General features: G+C 42.9%; 2 protein-coding genes across 13 annotated transcripts in view; both read right to left on the minus strand.

Moving 5' to 3' along the window:
- The window catches only part of LOC139393325 (filamin-C-like), a 90,472-nt gene extending 86,143 nt beyond the window's left edge, over positions 1-4,329 (minus strand). For all 10 annotated transcript variants that reach the window (XM_071141893.1, XM_071141890.1, XM_071141892.1 and 7 more), the window contains exon 1: positions 3,438-4,329. In XM_071141893.1, the coding sequence (XP_070997994.1) occupies positions 3,438-3,816 (379 nt within the window). In that variant the 5' untranslated portion in view covers positions 3,817-4,329. The remainder of the gene's footprint in view (positions 1-3,437) is intronic.
- Positions 4,330-10,061: 5,732 nt separating this feature from the next.
- LOC139393250 (coiled-coil domain-containing protein 136-like) overlaps positions 10,062-26,382 on the minus strand; it is a 49,549-nt gene continuing 33,228 nt past the window's right edge. Inside the window, exons 3-9 of one of the 3 annotated variants that reach the window (XM_071141723.1) lie at positions 26,188-26,262; positions 23,779-24,078; positions 20,537-20,648; positions 18,321-18,615; positions 17,986-18,120; positions 16,514-16,628; positions 10,062-13,421 (exon numbers count right to left, since the gene is read on the minus strand). In XM_071141723.1, the coding sequence (XP_070997824.1) occupies positions 16,524-16,628; positions 17,986-18,120; positions 18,321-18,615; positions 20,537-20,648; positions 23,779-24,078; positions 26,188-26,262 (1,022 nt within the window). In that variant the 3' untranslated portion in view covers positions 10,062-13,421; positions 16,514-16,523. The remainder of the gene's footprint in view (positions 13,422-16,513; positions 16,629-17,985; positions 18,121-18,320; positions 18,616-20,536; positions 20,649-23,778; positions 24,079-26,187; positions 26,263-26,382) is intronic. The other 2 variants (XR_011629757.1, XM_071141724.1) reach the window with 2 other exon arrangements.

Below are 26,382 nucleotides of genomic sequence, written 5' to 3' on the forward strand. Positions count from 1 at the left end.
CTGGTCCGGCCCTTTCCCAATGACTCTGTCTGCATGTTGACCCATTTCCCCCTTTATCACACTGCATCCTGGGTAGCCCTAAGAGATATTGGACCCGATAACCCCTCAAAGCTGACCCAGTTTCAGTTTGTCCTGAGGATGGATCAACAGCATTGAAGTTACTCCACAATACTAACCTAAATGACAGAGTGAGAAGAAGGAAGTCTGTACAGAATACAAATATTCCAAAACATGCATCCTGTTTGCAACAAGGCACTAAAGTAATACTGCAAAACATTTGGCAAAGAAATTAACTTTTTGTACTGAATACAAAGCGTTATGTTTGGGCCAAATCCAACACAACACATAACTGAGTACCACTCTTCAAGCATGGTGTTGGCTGTAGTTTTTTATGGTTAAAAAGCATTGGAATAGAGCTACTGTAAGCACAGGCAAAATCCTAGAGGAAAACCTGTCACAGTCTGCTTTCCAACAGACACTGGGAGGCAAAGTCACCTTTCAGCAGGAAAATATCCTAAAACACAAGGCCAAATCTACACTGGAGTTTCTTACCAAGATTACATTGAATGTTCCTGAGTGGCTGAGTTATAGTTCTGACTTAAAAAGGCTTGAAAATCTATGGCAAGACCTGAAAATAGCTGTCTGGCAATGATCAACAACCAACTTGATTGAGCTTGAATAATTTTGGGGAAAATAATGGGCAAGTATCGTACAATCCAGGTATGCTAAGCTCTTAGAGACATACGCAAAAACAGTCACAGCTGTAGTCGCTTCCAAAGGTGATTCTAACATGTATTGATTTAGGGGATGGAATACATGTCTAATCAAGATATATTACTGCTTATTTTTCATAAATAAAATAAAATATAGAGTTTTGTCAACGTGGAAGAAACAATCTATGATATTTTATTTTATTCATGAAAAGTAAAACAGTAATATATCTTGTGTGGATCCTTGACAAAAAAAGGATCATTAAATCCATTTGAATCCCATTTTGAAAACATAACTAAATGTTTAAAAAGTCAAGGGGTGCGAAGACTTTCTGAAGGCGCTGTATGTGACAGAAATTAAACAAAGTGTAATACGAAGAAAACAACAACGGCCAGAGTGGGAACTGGGGTCTGTACCACTGATGGCTCTTCAGAATAGGGGAATGGTACACTGTAAAAAAGCAATGACATACTGTAAAAAAAAAGGTAGATCTTGTACTTTTTTTTACAGTAATTTCTAGGTAACTGGTTGCCAGTAAATGATGGTAAAATCAACAGGATTTTTTTTTTCACAGAACCTCTAATCATATTGACTGGTCCAGTAGCTGGGACCTTCAGGTATTTCATAGTCTTTGGTGGTCTTCACACCTTCAAACAGTTGACACAAGGACAGATCTAACACCAACACAACCACAGGCAACGCTGAAACAACTGCTGGCTGTGTGTGTACCAACCCCTCGCCATCCCATCTTGTTGCCCAACCTGTTTGCAGTCTGTTTTGCTGTTGGTAGGCAGAATGAATGGCTGTTGCCATGCTCTTATCAAGGCTTGGCCAACACAGCCACAACACATCAGCACAACAGATGTGGACAACAAGGTGGGATGCTTTGATGTGCCGCCTTTTCTCGTGAACCCGTTTTAGATTCTGACAATAAATATAATAGCATTGATTGGTTTCAAGGCAGAACGCTCAGCCAAGGACCATTTTCCTTAGAACCACATATTCTCTGAGCATTCATAAATCACTGTTATAAGGCTCAGCAACAGAGGAGCTCTCTACAGGGCTAGTCTTAACAGCTGTCTGTCAGGCTGGCTGCTGCATCATCATCATCATCATCATCATCATCATATGCCATCAGGGGTGTTTTCACAGTCCCCAAATCCAGAACAAATTCAAGAAAGTGTAGAGCCCATATTGCATGGAACTTCCTTCCATCTCATATTGCTCAAATAAACAGCAAACTTGGTTTAAAAAAAACAGATAAAGCAACAACTCACAGCACAACGCCTCTCCCCTATTTGACCTAGATAGTTTGTGTGGATGCATTTTTTTATTTAACTAGGCAAGTCAGTTAAGAGTTCATTCTTATTTACAATGGCGGCCTACTGGGGAACAGTGGGTTAACTTCCTTGTTCAGGGGTAGAACGACAGATTTTTACCTTGTCAGCTCAGGGATTCAATCTAGCAACCTTTCGGTTACTGGCCCAACATTCTAACCACTAGGCTACCTGCCACCCATGCCGCTAATAACAAAAAAAAATGTCAAATGATGTAGTTCTGTCCTTGAGCTGTTCTTGTCTATTGATGTTCTGTATTGTGTCATGTTTCATGTTTTGTGTGGACCCCAGGAAGAGTAGCTGCTGCTTTTGCAACAGCTAATGGGGATACTAATACAATAACAAAAATACCAAAAATACAAAAAAATCATCATAATCCACATTAGATCCGGTCAGGGCAATCAAGCTGAGCCCCTGTCTCTCTGATGTTGTTATTGGTTCTCCAAGAACATATCCTACATCCTGGAGCACTGATTCTATAAGACCTGGTGGGTAATGTCATCAGATAAGATCAAATGTGAGTGACTTACGCTGAGTGTACAAAACATTAAGAACACCTGTATAGACTGACCAGGTGAATCCAGGAGAAAGCTATGATCCCTTATTCATGTCACCTGTCAAATCCACTTCAATCAGTGTAGATGAACGGGAGGACACAGGTTAAAGAAGGATTTTTAAGCCTTGAAACAATTGAGATATGGATTGGGTGTGTGCCATTCAGAGGGTGAATGGGCAAGACAAAATATTTTCGTGCCTTTTGAATGGGATATATGCAAATGCTTTGTTACTTATTCATCTTTATTTCACATATTTGAACACATATTTGAACACATAGAGATGCCAAACTATTGCACCGAATCCAGAGTCTCTCTGTTTCCCGGATACAGCTGAAAGCAGTCTTTGTCGGGCAGTCAGAAAGGGGACATTTCTTGATTGGCGCATCCTGAACACATCGCGCCGTTGTCTGGTCACTTACGCACAGAAGTACATATCAACGACGTGCGTAATTTGCGTCAAAAAGTACAGTGCATTTAATTTATGCACTGTTTATAACGCATGCAACAGTTATGAAGAAGTGTATACAGTGAAAACACAACTCTGAACAATATAATCATGGAACAATCAACAACACAACCAGGAATAATTTGTATTCTAATAAATAAAAGCTGCATTGCGCATTACTTTTCTATAACATCAAAGCATGTTTCATTCATTTTGAGGAGAAATCAATCTCAGACTCGTACCCCGGACTCAAATACGCCCTCTAACCAGTAACTGTAACCCCAAAAGGGGCTACCCCAGACAGAGTGGACAAAGCAACAACTTTCAACATGTTCCGAGAAACCCAACCATTGCGCTATATCGGTCCTAAATGCAAACACCACTTACCTATCGATACCAGCTTTATGTGTTCTCTCTCCAAGAATTCCAGCGCGACGGACACATTTTCCAGTTTCATCTGTCTGAAGTTAGGTCTGGCGTGGTACTTTCTGTACATTTTCTTCTGACTCAAAACCTCCAGGAGACCGATGAGCTTGAGCCCGTCGGTCAGGTCTTTCTGTAGGTCGTTGATCCGCTTGTTGAGGCACTTGAGGTGCTCGTTACACCACCTGGTGAAGGTGTTCTGTTGGATTTTCTTCCAGGGCGCATCCTCAGCGAGGTCCTTCTCCGTAGCCGGCATCTCCTCTTCTTCGTCGTCCCCGTTGTCCGTACTCTGGTAGTACTGCGGCGGCTGCTGCTGCTCGTAGTAAGTATTATTGCTCATCATGTTGTCGGTTTCCGTGCCCTTTTTATACCACAATCAGTGGGGCCAGTGTGTGAACGTTACGGCACGCAAGGGAGCGTGGAAATAAATGTAAAAAAAAATGTTTCTTGCGCGCCAGTGCCAAGCTTGCGCACTGGCCGTGAAAAAAGTTGTAAAAACTAGGAAAAATATGAAAGAAAGAGTAAGTGAGATGTTCGTTTGTACTTGTGATTGGAGTGGAGCTTGTCCGTTTAATCCGTTTATCGTTTCCAACGTGGACGTTTCCCTGATTTTTAATGTATCAGAATAGTGAAAAAAAGTGGTAGCTGCATCCTAATAGACACCTTGGCACGGAAGAAGAATAGACTGTAGAAAGATGAACGCGTTGTCTGTACAATGGACAGCACGGGACAGCTAGTAGCCCTACCAAGTCGGCGGCGACAGCCTGCTTGGTGAAGTCGGTTACACTTGAGTAGCTAAATGAAGCTCTAGGCAGGACAGGGTTTTAAAAAGCTTGGCACCCCTGAAGCTCGCGTCAGGCCCCTGGACTCCCTGGAATGCCCCCGTCATGACCATATACAACTGCAGGATGGGTATTCTCTAATCAGACCGAGATAGCGAGAGGCAACACCATTGGGTAACACAAGAGAAGGGGGTCAACGATTGGCCCTAGGGCGCCATAACAGTTGTGACACTTCTCTTTATTTTTAGGCTCTCCAAATTGGGCGAGGGGGACGGAGCTTTGCGGTTGTTGTAAAAGTGAACGGTGACCAGGGCCAAACGGGCGTTAATAACAATTGGACTATGAAGGGAAAATGATGCCAGCATCTTCAATAGATCCAACCTTTACCAGCCAGGGTTACTCTTGCTGTCACTCATATGTCCACTGATGCAGCATTGTGTTGTCAAACATATATATTTTAAACCTGATAAATAAACTCACATGACAAGCTTTTGATGCTTAATTTACAAGAGGAAGATCATACAGGGTTCTTGGGTTGACAGGGGTTTCAAAAGTTAAAAGGCTGCTCAGTTTGTTAATATATGACTTAAGCTTAATGTCGGGGGCTTTTGGAATGTACCACCCCAGAGAGAACATAGCACATGTGCATGTATAGATTATGCTTTACTGAAGAGAACTACCGAGCACTATCAGGCCATGCTGCTCTCTTTCTCTCGCTCTTTCGCTCTTTCGCTCTCTCACTCTTTCACTCTCACTCTTTCGCTTTCTCACTCACTCACTCACTCACTCACTCACTCACTCACTCACTCACTCACTCACTCACTCACTCACAGAATAATTAATATCAGTTTTAGTTATCTTGCAGTTTATATACATTCTTGCTCTAACCTTGCAAACTGTAGTATAGCCTATTGCCAATGTACAGGTAGCTGCCAAAATAAAGGAAACACTTGAGTAAATGAAGTATACAATGTATATTGAAAGCAGGTGCTTTCACACAGGTGTGGTTCCTGAATGAATTAAGCCAAGTGAAAGTTACTCCTGAGGTGGTGACCTTTTGCACCCTCTATAACCACTGAGATTATTATTTGACTCTGCTGGTCAGCTATGAGTGTTTGAACATCTTGAAGAACAATCTGGCGTTAAGTATTCTGGCCACCCCCTCAAAAAGTCATTTTTGTGCCTTGGGCGCACAATGCTGTGGGTGGGGTGCTCAGCTCTGCTACTCTTGGAGTCTGGGGTGGCCTGATGGTCCTCCCCACCCTCCCTGCTCCTCTTACGGGACTCGGACAGCTGGGAGAAGAGGTCCTGCTGGTTCTCTCTGGAGCTCTTCATGCTACACTGGCAGTAAGTCATGGCTCTGGTGACTGTTTCTCTCGTCAGAGAAGCCAGGCCACATCACCTCTCTCCCCCTATGCCTCTCACCATGGCTGGGCCTGGAGTAGCAGTAGGGGTCAGGGCGACTAATCCTTCTCCAGCTCTGGCTGTGGCCAGGTTGGCTGGAGGCAGCAAGAGGGACACTGCCCTTCTGAAGGAACTCCATGTTAAGCTCCCACACGTCCAGCACCAAGTAAGACTGGATGTCCTTCAGCTCCAGGCAGTCTTTGATAGGCTGGGCCCTTGGTGCAGACACTTCAGACACCCAGAATGTCTTCTTCACAATGTGGACAACTGAGGGCAGCCATCCAGAAGACAGATTTGTAAGTCATGTGTTGATTAGGAGACAAAGAAACATGTATTTTTTTTCCATTATTGAATTACATGACATTTATGCATGAGTTATTTTTATTTTGCCCAGTTTGTGGATTCCAGGCAAAGAATAAGATTTATCAGGAGTCATTGTAACACACTTGATCAGATCAGTTTGTGAATAAGGAATTTAAGCACAATTCAGCATTCTGTTCGGTTCCGTTTCTCAGAATATACATTGTCATAATTCAAAAATTTTGTCAACCGATAAATTAGCTGAAATAGAATGGTTGCATCAGAGTTCTAAAGTAACAATGAACATGATGAGTATGATTCTTTAGCCAACGTTCTACCTTGATATGACACCTCTTGATTATCAGTCAGATCTTAATTTACAACAAATGAAATACACAAGTTAGAAATGTATCTGGCAACACACAGGTAACTTTTTGTTCTTTCAAATTATAGAATTTCATCATAATTATGTGTGCTACAACTTTGAATGCCAATTGTCAGCATTGCCATCTAGGACAGGGTTGCTCTGTATGAGTCAGAAATGCAGTTGTAATGGTCGGTGTTGACTCATCCCCCCCCCCCCCCCCCCTAATATAGAGAGTAAGCTAAAACAGTGGGGGACACAAGAAGGGAACATACACGCACACACACTCAGAGGCAGTAGGCCCAAAATATCTACACCTCTCCCCCTCTTGTTTGGGTGATCTCACACCTCAGTCAGCAAGAGAGAGCATCAACATGTAATTGAGCTCTCAAACACAGTGTCTGAGACTCACTGGACTCATGTCTTCCATAATGTTGTTTCCTGAGGGGAAGGAAATTCCTGAAAACACCTGAAATGTCTACATTAACTAGTAATCACTGCTTACAGCTCATTCAGAAACTATTCACACCCCTTGACTTTTTGCACAATTTGTTGTGTTACAAAGTGGGATTAAAATAGATTCAATTGTCTTTTTTTTGGTCAAAAATTTACAGAAAATACTCTGTAATGTCAAAGTAGAAATCAAATTCTAATATATGTAAAACATTAAATAAAAACCACACTAATATATCTTTAGATAAATAATCACACCCCTGAGTCAATACATGTTAGAATTACCTTTCTGGGCAAGTCTCTTTCCACGCCTGGATTGTCCAGCATTTGCCCATTATTCTTTTCAACATTCTTCAAGCTCTGTCAAGTTGGTTGTTGGGCATAGCCAGACAAACATTTTCAGGTCTTTTCAAGCAGATTTAAGTCAAAACTGTAACTCGGCCACTCAGGTACATTCACTCTCTTCTTGGTAAGCAACTCCATTGTAGATTTAGCCATGTGTTTTAGGTTAAGGTCCTACTGAACGGTGAATTCATCTCCCGGTGTCTGGTGGAAAGCAGACTGAACCAAGTTTTCCTCTAGGATTTTGCCGGTGCTTAGCTCCATTCCATTTATTTTTTTTGTCCTGAAAAACTCCCTAGTCCTCAATGATTACAAGCATACCCATAACAGAGGCATAATCACTTGTTCATTGATCATTTGTTTTGGCACTGTCCATATCTAGCTTGTTTTTGGTCGCAGGTTCAGGAATGGCTGAAGAATTGCAACATTTACCTGGCGTTAACTCTGCATTTAGCACTGCTGGGTGATCTGAAAGGCCATAATCAATTGATCAATAATATAATATTACTCTTACTAAAAATGTTTATCTTTTTAATTTACAATCTGTAGAAGCTATGAGAAAAGAAAAGTTCCGAACTGTTGTGAAACATCACAGCACATTTGAAAAAATATATGGCAAATAGAAATCCCAAAATGGATGGTGTTCATAGATAGATGGGAGGTAGAAGCCTAAGTGTTGTCCATTAGTTTACTCCAATTAGGGGAAGGGTGATAGGGTTAGGGTAAATAATAAAGGAAAATATATATAGTGAACAAAAATATAAATGCAACATGCAACAATTTCATATGAGGATATCAGTCAATTGAAATATATGAATTAGGGTGGGCCTGGGAGGGCAAAAGCTCACTCATTTGGGAGCCAGGCCCACCCATTGGGGAGCCAGGCCCAGCCAATCAGAATTCGTTTTTTTCCACAAAAGGGCTTTATTACAGACAGAAATTCTCCTCAGTTTCATCAGCTGTCCAAGTGGCTGGTCTCAGACGATCCTGAAAATGTAGAAGCCGGATGTGGAGGTCCTGGGCTGATGTGGATACACGTGGTCTGCGGTTGTGAGGCCGGTTGGACGTATTGTCAAATTCTCTAAAACGACATTGGAGGCACTTCTGGTAGAGAAATGAACATTCAGTTATCTGGCAACAGCTCTGATGGACATTCCTGCAGTCAGCCTGCCAATTGCACACTCCCTCAAAACTTAAGACCTCTGTGGTATTGTTTTGTGTGACAAAACTGCACATTTTAGAGTGGCCTTTTATTGTCCCCAGCACAAGGTAAACCTATGTAACGATCACGCTTTTTAATCATCTTCTTGATATGCCTCATCTTACCTTATCAAAGGAGAAATGTTCACTAACAGGGATGTAAACAAATGTGTGCACAAAATTGGAGAGAAATATGCTTTTTGTGCGTATTTCAGCTCATGAAACATGGGACCAACACTTTACATGTTGTGTTTATATTTTTGGTCAGTATAAAAAAAAATATATACAGGACCAGTCAAAAGTTTGAACACACCTCCTCATTCCAGGGTTTTTCTTTAGTTTTACTATATTGTAGAATAATAGACGTCAAAACTATGAAATAACACATATGGAATCATGTAGTAACCAAAAAAGTGTTAAACACATCAAAATATATTTTATATTTGAAATTCTTCAGTAGCCACCCTTTGCCTTGATGACAGCTTTGCACACTCCGGGTTAGGGAAGGGTTTGGCCGGGGGGGCTTTACTTCGCTCATCGTGCTCTAGCTACTCCTTGTGGCAGTTCAGGGGCCTGCAGGCTGACCTTGTCTTCAGTTGACCGGTGTTTCCTCCGACACATTGGTGCGGCTGGCTTCTGGGTTAAGCATGCGGGTGTTAAGAAGCGCGGTTTAGCGGGTTTTGGAGGACGCATGACTCGACCTATGCCCCCGAACCCGTTGGGGAGTTGCAGCGATGAGACAAGATCAAAATTGGGGAGGAAAGGGGTAAAAAAAATATTTTTTAAATAAAATGTGAAGCACTATTATTACACACAGACAAAGTCCAATCAACTTATGTGACTTGTTAAGCACATTTTTATTTAGGCTTGCCATAACAAAGGGGGTTGAATACTTATTGACTTAAGACATTTCAGCTGCAAATTTTTTATAAATGTGTAAAAAAAATATAAAAAATAATAACAACCACTTGGACATTGTGGGTTATTGTGTGTAGGCCAGTGCCAAAAAGATCTCTACTTAATCCATTTTAAATTCAGGCTATAACAAAGCAAAATGTGGAAAAAACTCAAGGGGTGTGAATACTTTCTGAAGGCACTGTACGACAACTAAGTTACACACTGATATGTCATGTTATACGGTACACATGTTAGTCTTCTCATGTAGAGTCACGTTTTCCGAATGTAGGATGCTTGGACTGGGAACCTTGCTGTATTTTGGGAATGAGCTTATATCATGCAAAGCAGACATACTGTCCATGAGATATAATAGATCAAATGCCTGAAATGTGAACACATTGTGCAGTGTGCACAGCTAACATTATGCATACCTGCACTACAGTGTATATCATAACTGTATAATGACTATGTGTATAGGAGAGAATAGTGTGTGTCCATCAGGTGCGGGCCTCACTTGTAATGGATCTGTGTGAGAGACCTTGACACTGAGCGCTGGAACTATATATAAAACCCCTGGATGAGGGAGAGACAGTTAAGCACCCAGAGGGGTGTGATAGGGTTGCAGGGGGCTACGATGCAGGGAGTGTTGATCATCTTTCCTCTTTACGCTGTTCCTTTGGAACCTCCTCTCTGACCTATGTCAACAGGTCAGTCACACAGCGAATAAAGATCAGACTGAACTATCTACAGCTTGTAGTCTGCAATTCGCTTAGAAATTGACAGACAGAGAGAGACGGAGACAGAGAGACAGAGAGACAGATAGAATGAGGATAAACTACTTTTATTTCTCAGTTCATTTACAAAATGTACAGACTATTTACCAAAATACTCACAATATTCTCATTAAAAGCCCATTGAGACATTGACTGACAAGGTGCTGTAGTAGAGACTATGGCAACATCGGATTCAGCGCTGCATAAAAGAGACATTGACAGTAGCCATGTCACACAGACCCAGACAGAGAGACATACAGAACGAGCTGCAGCTTTACATAAGGTCAAAGGTCAAACTTCACATCATCACATACAGTGAGCAGTAGCCAGTTTCTAGTTAAGAGCACAGGTTGTTTTGAAATGTAGAATAGTTTCCGTAATGTGTCTCTCCTTTACTGTTTAAGCTTCCATGCTGGAATAGAAGCAGGGTAGAAAGAAAAGGACACTGTCAGTGGATTTTACAGTATTTGAAGCACAGCAGAAAAGTGAAGATAAATACCCGAACAATCTATACACATTGTAGAGACCAGACAATTGAAGAAGAAAAGTAGAATAGAGTAGAGTGCGATAGAATAGAAGGGACTGTATGAAACCAAAGTGAAAATATGAATAGTGACAACCCAGTAAAGTAGTAAATCAACTAAGAGAGACGGACATAGTAAGAAGAAAATCACAAATGATTCTGATTAGTCATGCATGAAGACAGTCACAATGGATTGGCTGAAATGACTGTCACTACAGGAACTATATCTACCCATCAATAGGCATGCAAGTTGTTTACTAAGTCTAACATGCAATACATGTTACTGTCTCACACGTATACACTATTCATGCACTGGCTGTGTTCAGTCAATTCAAAAAGAACCCTCTACTCAATCTAGAACTGCTCTCAATCAACAAACCATGTTATTAAACTGTGAAAAACTATTTCCTATTTACAACACAATACAAATACCACATTTTGTTACAAAACTACAGATATCGTTTTTGCATACACTGTAGCATGCATTTACCTACCAATGAGGTCTTATATTGTCTCTGCACTGTGGAAAAAATATTCTATGCATAGCCTATAAGCATTCATGTTTTTCAGTACACCTCAGTGTTCAATTGCCCATCACACAGTTATGACTGTGAAACATGTATTGAAACTAATATTATATACTTATTGTAGTAATTTATTGATTCATAGCACAAACTAGAAGTAGTAATTACCTATACATATTTATAATGCTATAACTCTACAATGGGATATTGGAATACAGAAGAATATTGGCTAAGCACGCTTTCAATGTCTTGTCACCTACACACCCACGGAATTAAGCAAATTAGCTCGCCTACATACATCTATGAAACAAGCCAACTAACTGTCAGTCATGACAGCACACTACGAATCCAGGCACCAGCTATAACGCTTACTGCATCCTGTACACGTTTCTCACAAACGATCCTCTAGAAAAGAAAACATTTATGGTTAGATTGCTCTCTCAGTCATAGTCGTTGTGTGTTCTTGGACAAAGAACATTTAACTCTAAAATAACGCCACCGTCCCACCTCCAATGCAAAGCGCATTTCTGACTTTTTGCTCCACAGGTCACGCAAAGGAGTTTAAATGATTTGCCTTGCTATGTATTTACATGGTAGCTAAATCATGCCCAAGGTAGAGTAAGAGTCAGAAAGTATTCTCGGTGCACTCCGTAGGTGCCGAAACGGCAGAGTAAAGGTTAGACGTCTTCTCCATGACAACAGTGTCACCTCGCTGTTGTTGTTAAGTCAATCTATCATTGGAATGTGTTGTGTCAAGTTTACAGCAATGACACTGAAAAGTTCCCATGCATTGCAGGCAATTTGCAGTTGCAGAACCTGTGAATAAACTGTGTGCTTCATGCCAACAAAGAAAAGGGCATCATCGTTAGAGAACATAGATATCAGCGATTAGAACGCAAGCGGTACAAGACGAAAAGACTGGGTAAGAGAACAACACCCAAAATACGCATCTTGGAAAACAATGGTCCACCTTTCATCACTGGCTCCACTTTTCATTTTGGTGGCCTATATTGATTGTTTGTCATTTTTCAGAATGCGTGTGACGATTAATATTTTTTTTTAAACGCAAAACATTTAAACACAAATGTCTATTTACAAAAATAACTCTCTGTTTCAAATAACGAGCCTTGTTAAGTTCTGTTTCTAAGCAGAACCAAACACAGTGGAATCAGTCATTAAATAACTCCTCAGTCTTGGGGACAAATTGTTCCTACGGCTACAAAAATAGATATCTAGCTGGAAATCATTTGGACTGTCAAATTGAATACCCCAAGTTGCATTTATGATTGTATTGTTCATCTGTATAGATGTGTATAGTGGTTGTGGTTCCATACACATGTAGATATAACCAATAACCAATAAGGAGAAAGTGCAGAGAGTGAGAGAGAAAGAACCATTTACAAAGGAGACAAACATCCAATACATCAAACTCACATAATCAAACCCTCCTCCACACAACTTCATTTAAACGTAAAAAGAGCATGCCACAACAGAAACAGAAGGAAAAGTGTTAAGATAGTCAATTGTGAGCCGTAAAGACACGCAAAGTGTAGCAGAGACATTCGCATTGGCAATGTTCAAAGTGATTCAAAAGGAGGGGTAGGATCTGGGAAAAGACCACATGCCCATTAGAAAGAGAAACATCTTATCAGTGACTCAATATGTGCAAAGGAAACAATAAGGCATGAGCTTTTCACAATTCAACCTTTACAGGTTGTAAATAAACCAATCAAGCATCAACCAATCAAACAATAAACCAATCAAGCATCAACCAATCAAACAATAAACCAATCAACCATCAACCAATCAAACAATAAACCATCAACCAATTAATCAATAAATGCTCAGACATGTTCTGTGCTAAATTGTGTCTTTCCATTGACGCCCATGCAGACACAGTACTGCCACAAACTCCGAGGCAATCACTGTTATATAATGCTGTTCCCCTAAACTCGTAAGTTTATCTAAAGAAGTGCAGAGAGAAGAGTAGTAGAGAGGGAAACCGATTGAGTCAAACTGAAGGACTTTAAAGAGAGAAATAAGATATTGCAGTCCTTATCATTAGAGTGGCTTAAACAGGTATATGTATTTCTCCTTGAGTAATGTATGGGACTACTTCCTTGTTGTGTTGTATTTCCTGGTGAAAATGTTTTCGATGTAGTCCTCCTTGGAAGATGAAGCGAGGAGGAGATTTGACAGGGGCGTCATGAGATAGGGGCATGGCATTGCCAGTGTTGCCATGGGCAACCGGCACAGTCATTTCCTGTACAGTGACTTCCTTTCTGTGTAGTCCTCAGGTAAATGCTCTAGAAAGGCTGGGGACTATCAGGACTACAAGCGCTGCCACGGCAACCACCGCCACCAGGTTCCAGCCTCCCTCGCTCTCCTGGTGGCAAGAGGACAGAGGACAGGGTTCAAAGGTCACAGAGGTTATTCATTCACAATAAGGACAGCTCAGGTTTTAGCACACATACCGTATCAGCTCCTCGAGTTTGGTCAGAGTAGTTCAAACAACCACTTCGCTTTGCATACATGTTGGACACATCCATTTTCTCAACACACACATTGGACAAAGTAATCTTTTGTGCCTTACAGCCCAGTAATTTACAGCATTGGGATACATACCCACACAACCAACCAACACACTCCTATGAGAGAAGAGAGAAGACTTGAGTGGTGTTGAGCATTGTTAGCCGCAGTATCTCTCTGTGTGTGTGTGTGTGTGTGTGTGTGTGTGTGTGTGTGTGTGTGTGTGTGTGTGTGTGTGTGTGTGTGTGTGTGTGTGTGTGTGTGTGTGTGTGTGTGTGTGTGTGTGTGTGTGTGTGTGTGTGTGTGTGTGTGTGTGTGTGTGTGTGTGTGTGTGTGTGTGTGTGTGTGTGTGTGTGTGTGTGTGTGAGAGAGAAAAAGCGAGAGAGAGAGAGCAAGAGAGAGCGAGAGAGAGAGTAAGAGTAAGAGAGAGAGAGAGAGAGATTTAGCAGTGATGTCTCCCTGGAGCCCAGTAAGAGGATCCCCTATAAGTGTGGTGTAGTGTGCAGAAAGCTTCTCGCCCACACACACACACACAACTCGTAGCCATGTCATCCTAAAATGGACGCCTGAGCCTCTCATTAAAGTTTCAGAATCTTCCTCACATCAGGCTACAATAAAATACAAACACTCCAACTCAGGCTAAATGTCCTAAGGTAAATAGCCAAACCTCATTCTAAATATCCCAAGATAAATAGCCATACCTCATTCTAAATATCCCAAGGTAAATAGCCATACCTCATTCTAAATGTTCCAAGCTAAATAGCCATACCTCATTCTAAATATCCCAAGATAAATAACCATACCTCATTCTAAATGTCCCAAGGTAAATAGCCAAACCTCATTCTAAATATCCCAAGATAAATAGCCATACCTCATTCTAAATATCCCAAGGTAAATAGCCATACCTCATTCTAAATATCCCAAGATAAATAGCCATACCTCATTCTAAATATCCCAAGGTAAATAGCCATACCTCATTCTAAATGTCCCAAGGTAAATAGCCATACCTCATTCTAAATATCCCAAGATAAATAGCCATACCTCATTCTAAATATCCCAAGGTAAATAGCCATACCTCATTCTAAATATCCCAAGATAAATAGCCATACCTCATTCTAAATGTCCCAAGGTAAATAGCCATACCTCATTCTAAATATCCCAAGATAAATAGCCATACCTCATTCTAAATATCCCAAGGTAAATAGCCATACCTCATTCTAAATATCCCAAGATAAATAGCCATACCTCATTCTAAATATCCCAAGGTAAATAGCCATACCTCATTCTAAATATCCCAAGGTAAATAGCCATACCTCATTCTAAATATCCCAAGATAAATAGCCATACCTCATTCTAAATATCCCAAGGTAAATAGCCATACCTCATTCTAAATATCCCAAGATAAATAGCCATACCTCATTCTAAATATCCCAAGATAAATAGCCATACCTCATTCTAAATGTCCCAAGCTAAATAGCCATACCTCATTCTAAATATCCCAAGATAAATAGCCATACCTCATTCTAAATATCCCAAGGTAAATAGCCATACCTCATTCTAAATGTTCCAAGCTAAATAGCCATACCTCATTCTAAATGTTCCAAGATAAATAACCATACCTCATTCTAAATCTCCCAAGGTAAATAGAAATACCTCATGATTGCATGACTATTTACAGAAGATTGAGTTATGTAGCTTTAGGCATTTAGAATGAGGTATTGTCCATTGTCCATTGCAATGTCCATTGCAAAATAGCCTACCCCATCCTGAAGTATGTAACATACTTCCAGGTTGGCCCAAACCCCTGTCAGCTAAATCTGTCAGGGGTCATATGAGAGGGGGGGAGGGGGGGGGGGGGGGGCAGAAAGGACTATGCCTCACTGCAGGCTGACCACAACACAGCATTCAGCCGGCTGGAGGTTGGAGGGAAAGAAGGTTTATCTAAACCCCGGTTCCCTGGCTCTCTGGCTGCTATCCCGCCTGTGGAGGTCAGGCAGCAGCGGTGGGTGTTGACATCAGCGCTGTGTCATCCATCTTGGCTCTAGTGGTAATCTCTGCACAGTCCCAATGGAGACATGAAAGGAGTCGCGTGTCACTGTGTTTCTCTCGGCTAAGTGTGACGGACCACTCAAATAAAAGCCAACTTTCTTCTCTCTCCTTTTCATTTCTCTCTTACTAGCAGCTTTTCAAGTGTGGCGTCCGCTTGGCTGTTCCAAGCCAAGTTCTTAGTATTCTTAGAATCGGAGCCATTCCATTCAGTAGAGTCATTGTAAACACAGTGAATGGTGCATTTGGAGACTGGGTGAGACTGAGTTATTGGACTGTCTGCCTCAGTGACTCTGCTAACTCTAAGGTTGACGGCCCACCTTCAGAGGAACGAAGCCGACCACCCGGTACATTTTGAGCCAGTTTACCCCAACGAGAGCCAAGTCGCTGATTTCCGTCAAGTATTTTCGCAACACTCTATTACCGTTTTGGTTCTAGCCCATTTGGTGTTAATGTGGCTTTGGATGTTTATTGTTCACCATAGAGGTTGCGTTTCTAAGACAGCTTGAGTTTGATTGACAGATCAAGAGAAACGTGATTCTTAGAGGGGCATATTACATTGTAAGACATGGGTCTACTACACTGTAATAGCTGGTCTTGCCAGCACAAGCTTATGCTTGAATCAGAGTCGTTATGTCAGTGGAATAAGGTACCCTTCCACAACAGATCAAATACTGTCAGAACTCTAATAACATTTAACTACTAACAGGAACCATGCGTTCTGGCCCTATACTGTACATTTGCAATCTACAGTATATCTGTGTGTGCAGTATTCTACATTCAGGCACACCCACAGCCAGAGGCTGAATAATCTGCATCTACAACAGACATTCAGCTTCTCTTAGAGGAAATAAGAGTTGACTATATATGATTCTTCTAGATAAAGAAAGGGCATGCCCATACCTGGTCCCCTCTAGGATGCCAGCTCCTCCCACCAGCACCATATCAGGGCCATTATTACAATCATTCCTATGAAGGGGATGGAGAGAACAGGGGGCTCAGACGGAGGAGTGCAGTTCTGGGGAGAAAACAAGGGATCGTGGGGGCATGAGAGAGGAGGAAGGAGGTGGTGAGAGAAATCACAAATCATAATAAAGGGAGGCAAAAATGAAAGAATTACATGTGGAGAGATAGATGAAGAGACAGATAAATATATGTACATAAAACATCATGAGGTGATTGAGAGGTAGATAAATGAGATGACAGGCAGATAGACAGGTAGAGAGACCAATAGACAACGACAGAGAGGGTGAGTGACAGAGAGGTCAGAACGAAATAAATAAAGAGATAGGCAGATTGTAAAAACCATATTGCGCAACATTTTGTAGGGTGGTTATGGTAAACAGATTTGACCATATGAATGTGAATGTGTTTATAAATAGGAGTTTTCAACAAAACACAGCCATGGAAACGATGAAGGGAGGGGAGAAACAGAAAGAGCATGGCATTAGAGCACATCAAAGATGGTTAAAGACAAGATGAACAACTTGTGTAATGATTCCATCTTGTCATTTAAAGATCTCTGCCCATACTGAAAAGTGCTGCCTGTCACTCAAACGGCCACTCAGACAGAGAGAACCCTGGGAGTTGTAGGCAGCCCAGCAGTGCGGGTGAGGGGGTTTAGTCACAAGATAAACTACAACTATGGAGGACAGGTGAGTGACATGAACTACTGTGGTACTGCTAGATGGTCTAATTCCAAATCCTTGATAAGGAGACCACGTACACCCAATCAAATCATCAAGGGTGGAGTGGCTGGCTTATAAGCGCACATTTGTACTCTATAATAACATGTGGGTTGATTTGTCGTTTTTGTTATTCAGTTTTCAACAAAACTCTGATTCAGCACTTCCTGGTTTTGATGGCATCAGACAGGAAGAGAAAGAGGATATGGACCGGGTTGTTTAGGCGGACACGGGGACAGACACTGGACAGGGTGACAGGACGCAGAGACACACCGCCATTGAAGCAATGCATGTTGAGAAAAGGGCGGAAGAAGCCAGGGACCAAAGTCGAGGACACAAGAATAACTGACTACACCACTGGAGGCAGAAAGAGGACGAGAGACAAGTCACGATTCCATGAGACATAGCTGTTTGACTGAGCTGTTGTTACTGACCCACATGCACACAGTACAGACAGACAGACAGACTTGATGCTTGAGGAGAATGGGTTAGTTAGCACACAGTTACTCAAGTGTACTGTAAATACAGGTGTGTATGTGTATAGGTGTGTCATCTCGTTCTCTTCTACTTACCTCATAACTAGCTCCTTCACCACCATAACCCTTCTTATAGCACATGTGTTGTGCTAGAGGCCATCTTTTGTCGGCCATTGTTACCAAAGTTACCTCCCTCCGACCGCTGACCTCTCACCTGTGACTTCTTGCCGCCAAGCCTCTCTAGCTCCGCCCTATAGTGATGCAGTTCCTGCTCCAGCTCAATCCTCTCCTTCTGGCAGCAGTCAAACAGCCCCTGCAGGTCCGCAAGCTCCCCCTTCAACCCCTCACACTGGGAGACAGACAGACAGACAGACAGACAGACAGACAGACAGACAGACAGACAGACAGACGGACAGACGGACAGACGGACAGACGGACAGACAGACAGACAGACAGACAGACAGACAGACAGACAGACAGATAATTTTCATTATCACATTTGGCTTATAAGACTTGTATGTGGGTGTGTGAGAGTATCTGTGTCCATACTTGTCTCTGTACTTGCAAGGCCCTCTCTTCAGCCAGTTTGAGCTGGTCTCGTAGGGAGAAGGCTTCAGAGGGTCCCCCGTTCCAGTTGGTGATAGGCTTGCCATCGAACGAGATGTTCTTCTGGATGGAGGCATCCACCAAGCGCCCACCTTGCCCAGTCTGGGTCTGCCCACCCTGAGTCTGAGACAGGGTCATGTAGCCTCCAGCCTTCACTGATTCCTCATCCTGCCCAACACCCTCATCCTTCTGGTCCTCATCCCCCTCCCCTCTCAAGGCCAGGTAGACATCATTGGAGCTGTCATCCAGAGAGATCATTCAATGTATTAGCAATTTATAAGCATCATTCATCTGTATGTGTGTGTGTGTGTTTGCTGTGGTGTTGTTGAAATCCGCAGTGCAGTGCAGTACTCGTCCCATTACTGATTCCCTCTCAGCATAATTTATTCACTGTGAGAAAGTTATATTGTGGGCCAACCATAACTCTCACAGAGTTTAAACATATTTAACTCTGTCCCCTGGGCCAACCACAACTCTCCCAGAGTTTAAACATTCATGACATAACAGCTTATATGGTCAGATCACGCCATTACACCACAGAGTACTTTGCTAAAACAAAACCACACATTCTGTGAACCGGTAGAGTGAACATAAATAATTTAAGCTTAAAAATTGATGAGCGCGACAAGTCTAGAGTGCACTGAAGTAACTACTGTATTCAGTGTGATGTATTACAGTGCAACACTGTGAAGAACCTACCACACCTCTCTCTCATTCTGGGAAAACATGAGTCACTGCTTCTGCCAATGAGTCTGAGATTCTTTCTCTGAGGCTAACATTGGATAAATGTGTCGTTTCTTTCATTCGAGCAGATCTGGGTTGGAAAAGGGACTTGAGAATGAATTCAATGAAATGTCCATCCTAATACGATGTCACCACAAACCTAGATCCCGAAAAGAAACATGTTATCTTTCAAAAACAGGAAATGAACTATGTCAGAATACAGTACATACACAGGCTGCATACTTACTAGTCTATGCATCCTAGAATACAACATTGTTGTTTCCTAAGGCCTCACCCACATTAAACAATCACTTCAAAGGGGACGAGAGAGGCTAGGGTCTAGGGGGTGAAATGAAACCAGGCCTAAGTATGCTCTTGCAGTAAGACTGTTAATTTCCCACAGTGCTCTGCTGTGCTATTGCAGCCTGCTATACACAGTATAACCACCTCAATATCAGGTCTGTATGCATGGAGCTCAAATGGAGATGTTCTCCTGTGTCTCGGTATCCCTTTCGATCAGAGTGGGGACACCAGAGAGCAGAGAGTGAAGGGTTTATAGGGAACTGTGTCAAGCATGTTATGTAAGAAGACAGAGTATTGAGCTCTTTGACAACGCGCCACTGTCAGCCGCAGGACATTAGCCCTCTGGATGGGTGTGTGTACCATGGAGAGATTGGCTATGAAATAGTGTGTTTGTGTGTCTGTCTGTGTGTATGTGTGTTGGGGAGAGTTCAGTGTCTGTGTGTTGGGGAGAGTTCAGTGTCTGTGTGTTGGAGGTAGGAGGTAGACTGCACATTTTCTAATAGATAGCCTCCTCCTTTCAGTTGTGAGTTTTTCATATTCACCAGTAGACTCATCTTCACTGGGCTGTGTGTGCGTGTGTGTTCATCTGATTATAACCTGTTGTTGACTGTTTGTTAATAAACAGGTGTTGCCTTGTTGTGCTGTCTGCATTATTTATATATTTTCAATCCAAAGGGTTAAGAAACATCTGGTGTACTCTCAGGTGCACAATCACACGCACGCACACAGACCCAAACACACTTAATGCACGCACACAGACACAGACACACACCATCACAAATACACACATAGGCCTCCTAGTTATGTTAGAGGGTGTATACAGAAGATCAAAGAATAAATGTCTCGGAAATACAGAGAGAGATGGAGGAGACAAAGGCTTTAACAATTCAGAAGGCATTAAAAATACTCCTGTTTACCTGTGTGATCTTGTCTTGTCTGTGGACTGACAGATTGTTTTTGTTACATCAGACCCCAGACAAAAAAGTTATGATAGATTATCTACAGACAATGAACAGACAGTAGGTTTGTAGAGCACATAGGAGGGGTTTTACTGCAATGTGGGGGTCTCCAGACATAGAGAGGCTGTGACTGATTGGTTGGCATCTTGATCGACAGGCGGCTCGGCCACTCACCCGGCTCGCTGTAGCTGCTGCAGTTTGAGGCTCAGCTGTTTGTTTTCGTCCTTCAGGGTCTGACACTCGTCTGAAATCGTATGACACTCCGCCGTCAGCTGGCTTACCTCACCTGGAACATACACACATTCCCAGGGTTACATTAGTGTGTGGTGTTTTGTCTTGGGTGTGTGTGTGTTGGGGTGGGAAAGTTGACGCACTGAACCATGTTAACAATAAGTAGTCATGGTAACAGATTCCACAGGAAAGGGTGTGATATGGCGAGGAAGGTAGTTGAGGTTTTCAACAACATTGCGTCCACCATGGCCCTGTAACATATTAGTTTAGACATAGTCCTGAAATGTGTTCAAGTGTAACAGAGTTAAGAACGTCACGTAAGCTCCCCCCCCACAAATAGCTTGAAATGTCGGCAAAAAAAAGCTATCCGATTGGATCCTTTTGTACAGCTCAATCAGATGGTACTTGTCAAGGAGGGCGGGCAAATGTGTTTGCGAGCGGAGGTTCACTAAATCGAGACGGGTGTGGAACAGGGACAGTGGAGGAAGCTGCAGTATACTGTTAACGAAGAGGCTCAATCCTCCCCTAGACGAGGGTGGTCAATGAGTGTGGGAGAGTTGAGGAAAAACGATGAAAAGAACCAAGTAAAGCATACCTTTAAACACGACAGCGCTATAGCTCCAAAGAGCTCCTCTTACAGGTGTTATAATTAGGAATTCTGTTTGTAATGTTGCTGGGCAACGTGTGTTTGTGTGTGTATACCTAACTGTGTGTATGTCTGTGCATACCTGAACGTGTGTACGTGTGTATACCTGAACGTGTGTACGTGTGTGTGTGCCTGAACGTTTACGTGTGTGTATACCTAACCGCGTGTATGCGTGTGTATACCTGAACGTGTGTACGTGTGTGTATACCTGAACGTGTGTATGTGTGTGTATACCTGAACGTGTGTATGTGTGTCTATACCTGAACGTGTGTACGTGTGTGTGTACCTGAACGTTTACGTGTGTGTATACCTAACCGCGTGTGTATGTGTGTGTATACCTGAACGTGTGTATGTGTGTGTGGGTATGAGATGTTCAAGATCCTGATGTATGGCTATAATAACAGCCTACTGTGTTTATGTGACTGGGTGAGGTACAGTACACTTAGACCCACCACTGTATCTTGCGCACAATCTCATTTACCCTTTCTGAATCCCTGTTTTCCTTTACTTTTATAGTCCTAATTCTGTCTCAATACCTTCTCTCCCTCCCCCTCTCAGTTTCCTTTCCTTCCTCTCCTCTCTCTTTGGCATTAGCCCTGCTATTAGACAGGCTAATGAAAGTCATGCACAGACTGGAGATGCACGAGGATAGAGTACTGTGAACTGCCAATATAATACAGGTCACACACAGAGAGAGACAGCCTTTGATCTAGTAACCCTGTGTTACTCATTCTGCTAGATAATATGTTATGTCATCATTATACTGCATACATAAAGTAGGGAGAGAAGAAACCAGAAGAGAGGTTTACAACACTGAGGAGGAATGGCCAGCTGTCTGTCTGTCTGTCTGTCTGTCTGTCTGTCTGTCTGTCTGTCTGTCTGTATACACACACCACCCAGACCGCCCAGGCTCTCCTCTGAAAATAACCAGCTCTGGAAAATTGGCACTTTAATTCATTTATATCTACTATTGGGTTGGTTTTATATAGGGCAGAGTTGTGTTTCTACTTAATTAGCATTCAATTCAAATAAAGGAGTCGCAGCTGTAACAAATGAGCACATCGAGACAGAGAACACACTAAAACTTTTAAAAGCTTTCGCCTGCTTTCTGGACTCGAGGGGTTTCAACTTGAGTGTTAAAAGGAGGAATCAGTTTTCAGTCTGCATCCTCCCTACAGAGGCCAAGACAGATTGTGATCCTCATTTCCTCCAACACCGTTTGTTACTCATCAGGTAGAATAATTATATTTTATTTAGTCTGGGGAAACCCATCAAGACCAGATTCTCATTTTCAGCATAACAATACAACAATTGTCACGCCCTGACCTTAGAGATCCTTTTTATTCTCTATGTTTGGTTAGGTCAGGGTGTGACTCGGGTGGGAAAGAATATGTTTTCTATTTCTTTGTTGTTCATGCCTAGTGTGGTTCCCAATCAGAGGCAGCTGTCTTTCGTTGTCTCTGATTGTGGATCACATATCAGTTGTCATTTTCCTTTTGGGTTTTGTGGGATCTTGTTTTCTGTTTAGTGTCTGTACCTGACAGAACCGTGCGCTTTCGTTTTCACTTTGGTTATTTTATTTGAGTGTTTTTTGAAAATAAAAATCATGAACACTTTCCACGCTGCGCTTTGGTCCACTCCTTTCGACGAGAGTCGTTACAACAATAGAGAAAAGATCACTCTAACCAAACTACAAATTACAACTTTCAACATTACAACCACAACAATCTCTTCATTCACTCAAAACAACTGCAGCTCTCATTCAACACATCTAATACTCGAGCCATAAACTACCCTGGGGGCACCAGAGAATCAAGAGGTAAGGAGTTCTGTAGCCTATCCAACAATGGGGGGCATTAAAACTGAAAGGGGATCTACCTAGATCGATACGGACTAGCGGAACCGCGAGAGAATCAACCCATCAAACTGAAACAGAGGTTGTTGGCTTTCCTCCCTCTTGTTTGAGTACACACGGTGGTGCTGTGTCATTACCATATTATCCTAACAGTATAGTGGTGACACCTTGAACTCTGCATCCGTGACTTCACCAATAACCATGAGCCTGGGATCAATAACACTGATAAATCCTCTAAACGTTGTCGAAGTGTGTTTTAATGGATACTGACATGATCTCTCTGAGGTCCATACAGAAACAGAGAGGGATAAAGACAAATCTGGCAACCCTGGAGTCACGACGATGAGTCCCCGACTCTTGTATTTACCCACAATTCTCGGCTGCGAAGAAGGCCTCTCTGCCAACTGGACCTGTTGAGTCTGTAAAAACCTGAACATTTCTAGCGTTTCTATTGGATCCGGCCTACAGTTTTAACTGGATTATACTACTGTGTTGTAATAAAGGGTATACCTGACTGGGATTTTCCTCATGTGTTCTGTATGGAGTGGTGTACTGGTTGGGCAGGGAATGTGTGTGGAATGGTTGTGTTTTGAGTTTGTGAAAGGGATTTAAGCAGTGTTGCAGCTTGTGTGGTATTGTAGTGGTTAGTAGTTTGGGTTAGTGCAGTATATAGTATGATAGTACCGTCAGTCTCTCCCTCCCTCCTCATGCTCTTCATACTGATTTCAGCCCGCAGGGTGGTGATCTCCAGCTCGTACTCTTGGGCCGTGGTGCGGAGACGCTGCAGCTCGGCCCTCAGACGACACAGCTCCTCCTGCAGGGAGGCGATGTCGTTCTCCCTCTCCGCTGCTGCCTCCTCCCCCGCCTGCTGCAGCACCAGCACCTCCTCCTGGGCAGACCTCAGCTCATCCTGCACCTCCCCCAGCTCACTCTCCTTCTCCTCCTCCAGAGAGTCCATCTCCTCCTGGACCGAACGCAGCTGAGCTAGAGGAGGAAGGAAAGGAAAGGAAAGGAAAGGAAAGGAAAGGAGAGGAGAGGAGAGGAGAGGAGAGGAGAGGAGAGGAGAGGAGAGGAGAGGAGAGGAGAGGAGAGGAGAGGAGAGGAGAGGAGAGGAGAGGAGAGGAGAGGTGTTCCTGTCAATCTGTGATTCAGAAAAAAGACAAGCAATGTTGACTTGTACTCTGTCAAGGGCCTTTTGTTTCAGGAAGGTCTGGTAAACACTCTAGTGAACATGTCCTGGCTGCAAAGAGCAGACACAAGAGCTGACTGAGCCAGGGGCATGGGGAAGATAGGGAAGAAGGAGAGAGCAGAAGAGAGGGACAAGGGCATTAGCTCTGGTCTGGCCTCTCTGTCTCTAAAGAAAAACCCCTGGCGCCTCTCCTCTCCTCATTAATCACACACACAAACACACAAACAAACACACACACACACACACACACACACACACACACACACACACACACACACACACACACACACACACACACACACACACACACACACACACACACACACACACACACACACAAACAAACACACACATACTTGACTTTTGAAGTGAAGGGAGATTGATTTGTTTACACAGACATGGCCAGAGCTCAGGAGGCATGGCTATATGGCTGTGTCTGCAGACCAGCTCTCTTAACACACACTGCACAGAGGAACCACACACCTAGATTACTTCTTGGACCACAACATTAAGAAGATGCACAGTCTGGGCAGTTCTGGCTCAGACAAAGCTACTTGCTTACTTAGTTATAGTGTGAGGTACAGTATAGTATTGTACTGGACAGAGGCTTGTCCTGGGTTAGGGACAAAAGGAGTCTGGGCTCACCAGAGCAAGGGGACAATTCTTGAGCACACACATGGTTGTGCAGTACGTTCACATTCTGCTCTTGAGAACTTTCCTTCTGGGAACATCAATCCCCTCCTGCCTTAATGTTTACAGTCATTCAGCCAATCACATGGCCTCTCTCTGACATCACATGGCATTCTGCCTTGGGGTTGCCGTTACGTGGAGTGCACCATGTACGGAGAGTTCTCTCCCTCTCTCTCTCCTTCTCCCTCACTGTGGATGGGAAACACTGGCGTCGTGTGTGTACAACAGCAGAATAACAAAGCCAAATGATCTAAGACAAACTATCCCTACCTCAGCCTGCCCCCCCCCCCCCATCTCCAGTCTGCATTCCAGTAGGAGTCATGTGGTGAGTGTCACTGCAAGGGGGGAGTGAGAGAGGAATAAGGAGGGAGTGCTGTGCTCCCTCTCACCCCCACACACCCGTCCACTCAGTCACCTACTTAACCCCATGTTAATCCAAAATGCTGAGAATCTTCTCCTAAGGAAGTGATATCATGATAAGGCCTCTATGTCGTCTGGAGCCACTGTCCTTCCTGTAACTAATGATGTCTGGTGCACAGAATGAAATAGAACAGAGTGGTAATACATGGATTTCTATGGTCTGGTGTGTCTCTGGTCACGTGACGTCATTCATACGGTGGCCACCATGTCTCCTGAGGTTGAGCACCATAGAGATATCAGCCAATCATGGAGCTGTACCAGACCTCTTCCCAAGCAGACACATTCTGTGAATACAGTCTAAGATAGGCTTATCTAGTGTCATTTATCAGTCATGTTAGACCATTAGACCATATAACTATGGTGGGACTAAGTCATAAGCGAATAGATATAATGTCATATTCATGTATGTGTATTGAAACCCTATTGCACTTCTTGCATAGAACAGTTTATTGTAGAACTTTTGTTTAAACCCTATAGCACTGTCAGGTGATGGGGACAGTACACATAGAAAAAAGAGAGAGAAAGGGAGATTGTGTACAATCCTTGTATCTCTTAAAGTTATGTCCTCTCTCCACTATCACAAGACCCTGCTAGGAGACATGTATCTACAAAAGTTATGTTTATTGGTAACTTTTCCTCAGCCATTACACTATTTCATGAGACAGTAGGGGAAGATAATGGTGCTGTGCTCATTTATCAGAAGTGGAGAGAGGAGAGGTTGTGTATAAGGGTGTGCGTGCTTGTGTGCGTGCTTGTGTGTGTGTGTGTGCATTCGCGCTTGCGTGCGTGTCTACCTTGCAGTCTCTGGATCTGTCTGGTAAAGCTCTCTGCCTGGTGAGCACTGGCCAGACGCTCATCTTCCAACAGACCTGGGAACAGAGGAGAGTGGGAGAGAGGGGAGGAAGAGAAGAAGAGGGGGTTATGAGAGGAGGAAATGTACAAGAGGAGGAAGAGAAAGGGGAAGGAGAGTAAGAACAAAGTGACTGTGT

The sequence above is a fragment of the Oncorhynchus clarkii genome, chromosome 33 (genome assembly GCF_045791955.1).
Source record: "Oncorhynchus clarkii lewisi isolate Uvic-CL-2024 chromosome 33, UVic_Ocla_1.0, whole genome shotgun sequence".
NCBI classification, from domain to species: domain Eukaryota; kingdom Metazoa; phylum Chordata; class Actinopteri; order Salmoniformes; family Salmonidae; genus Oncorhynchus; species Oncorhynchus clarkii.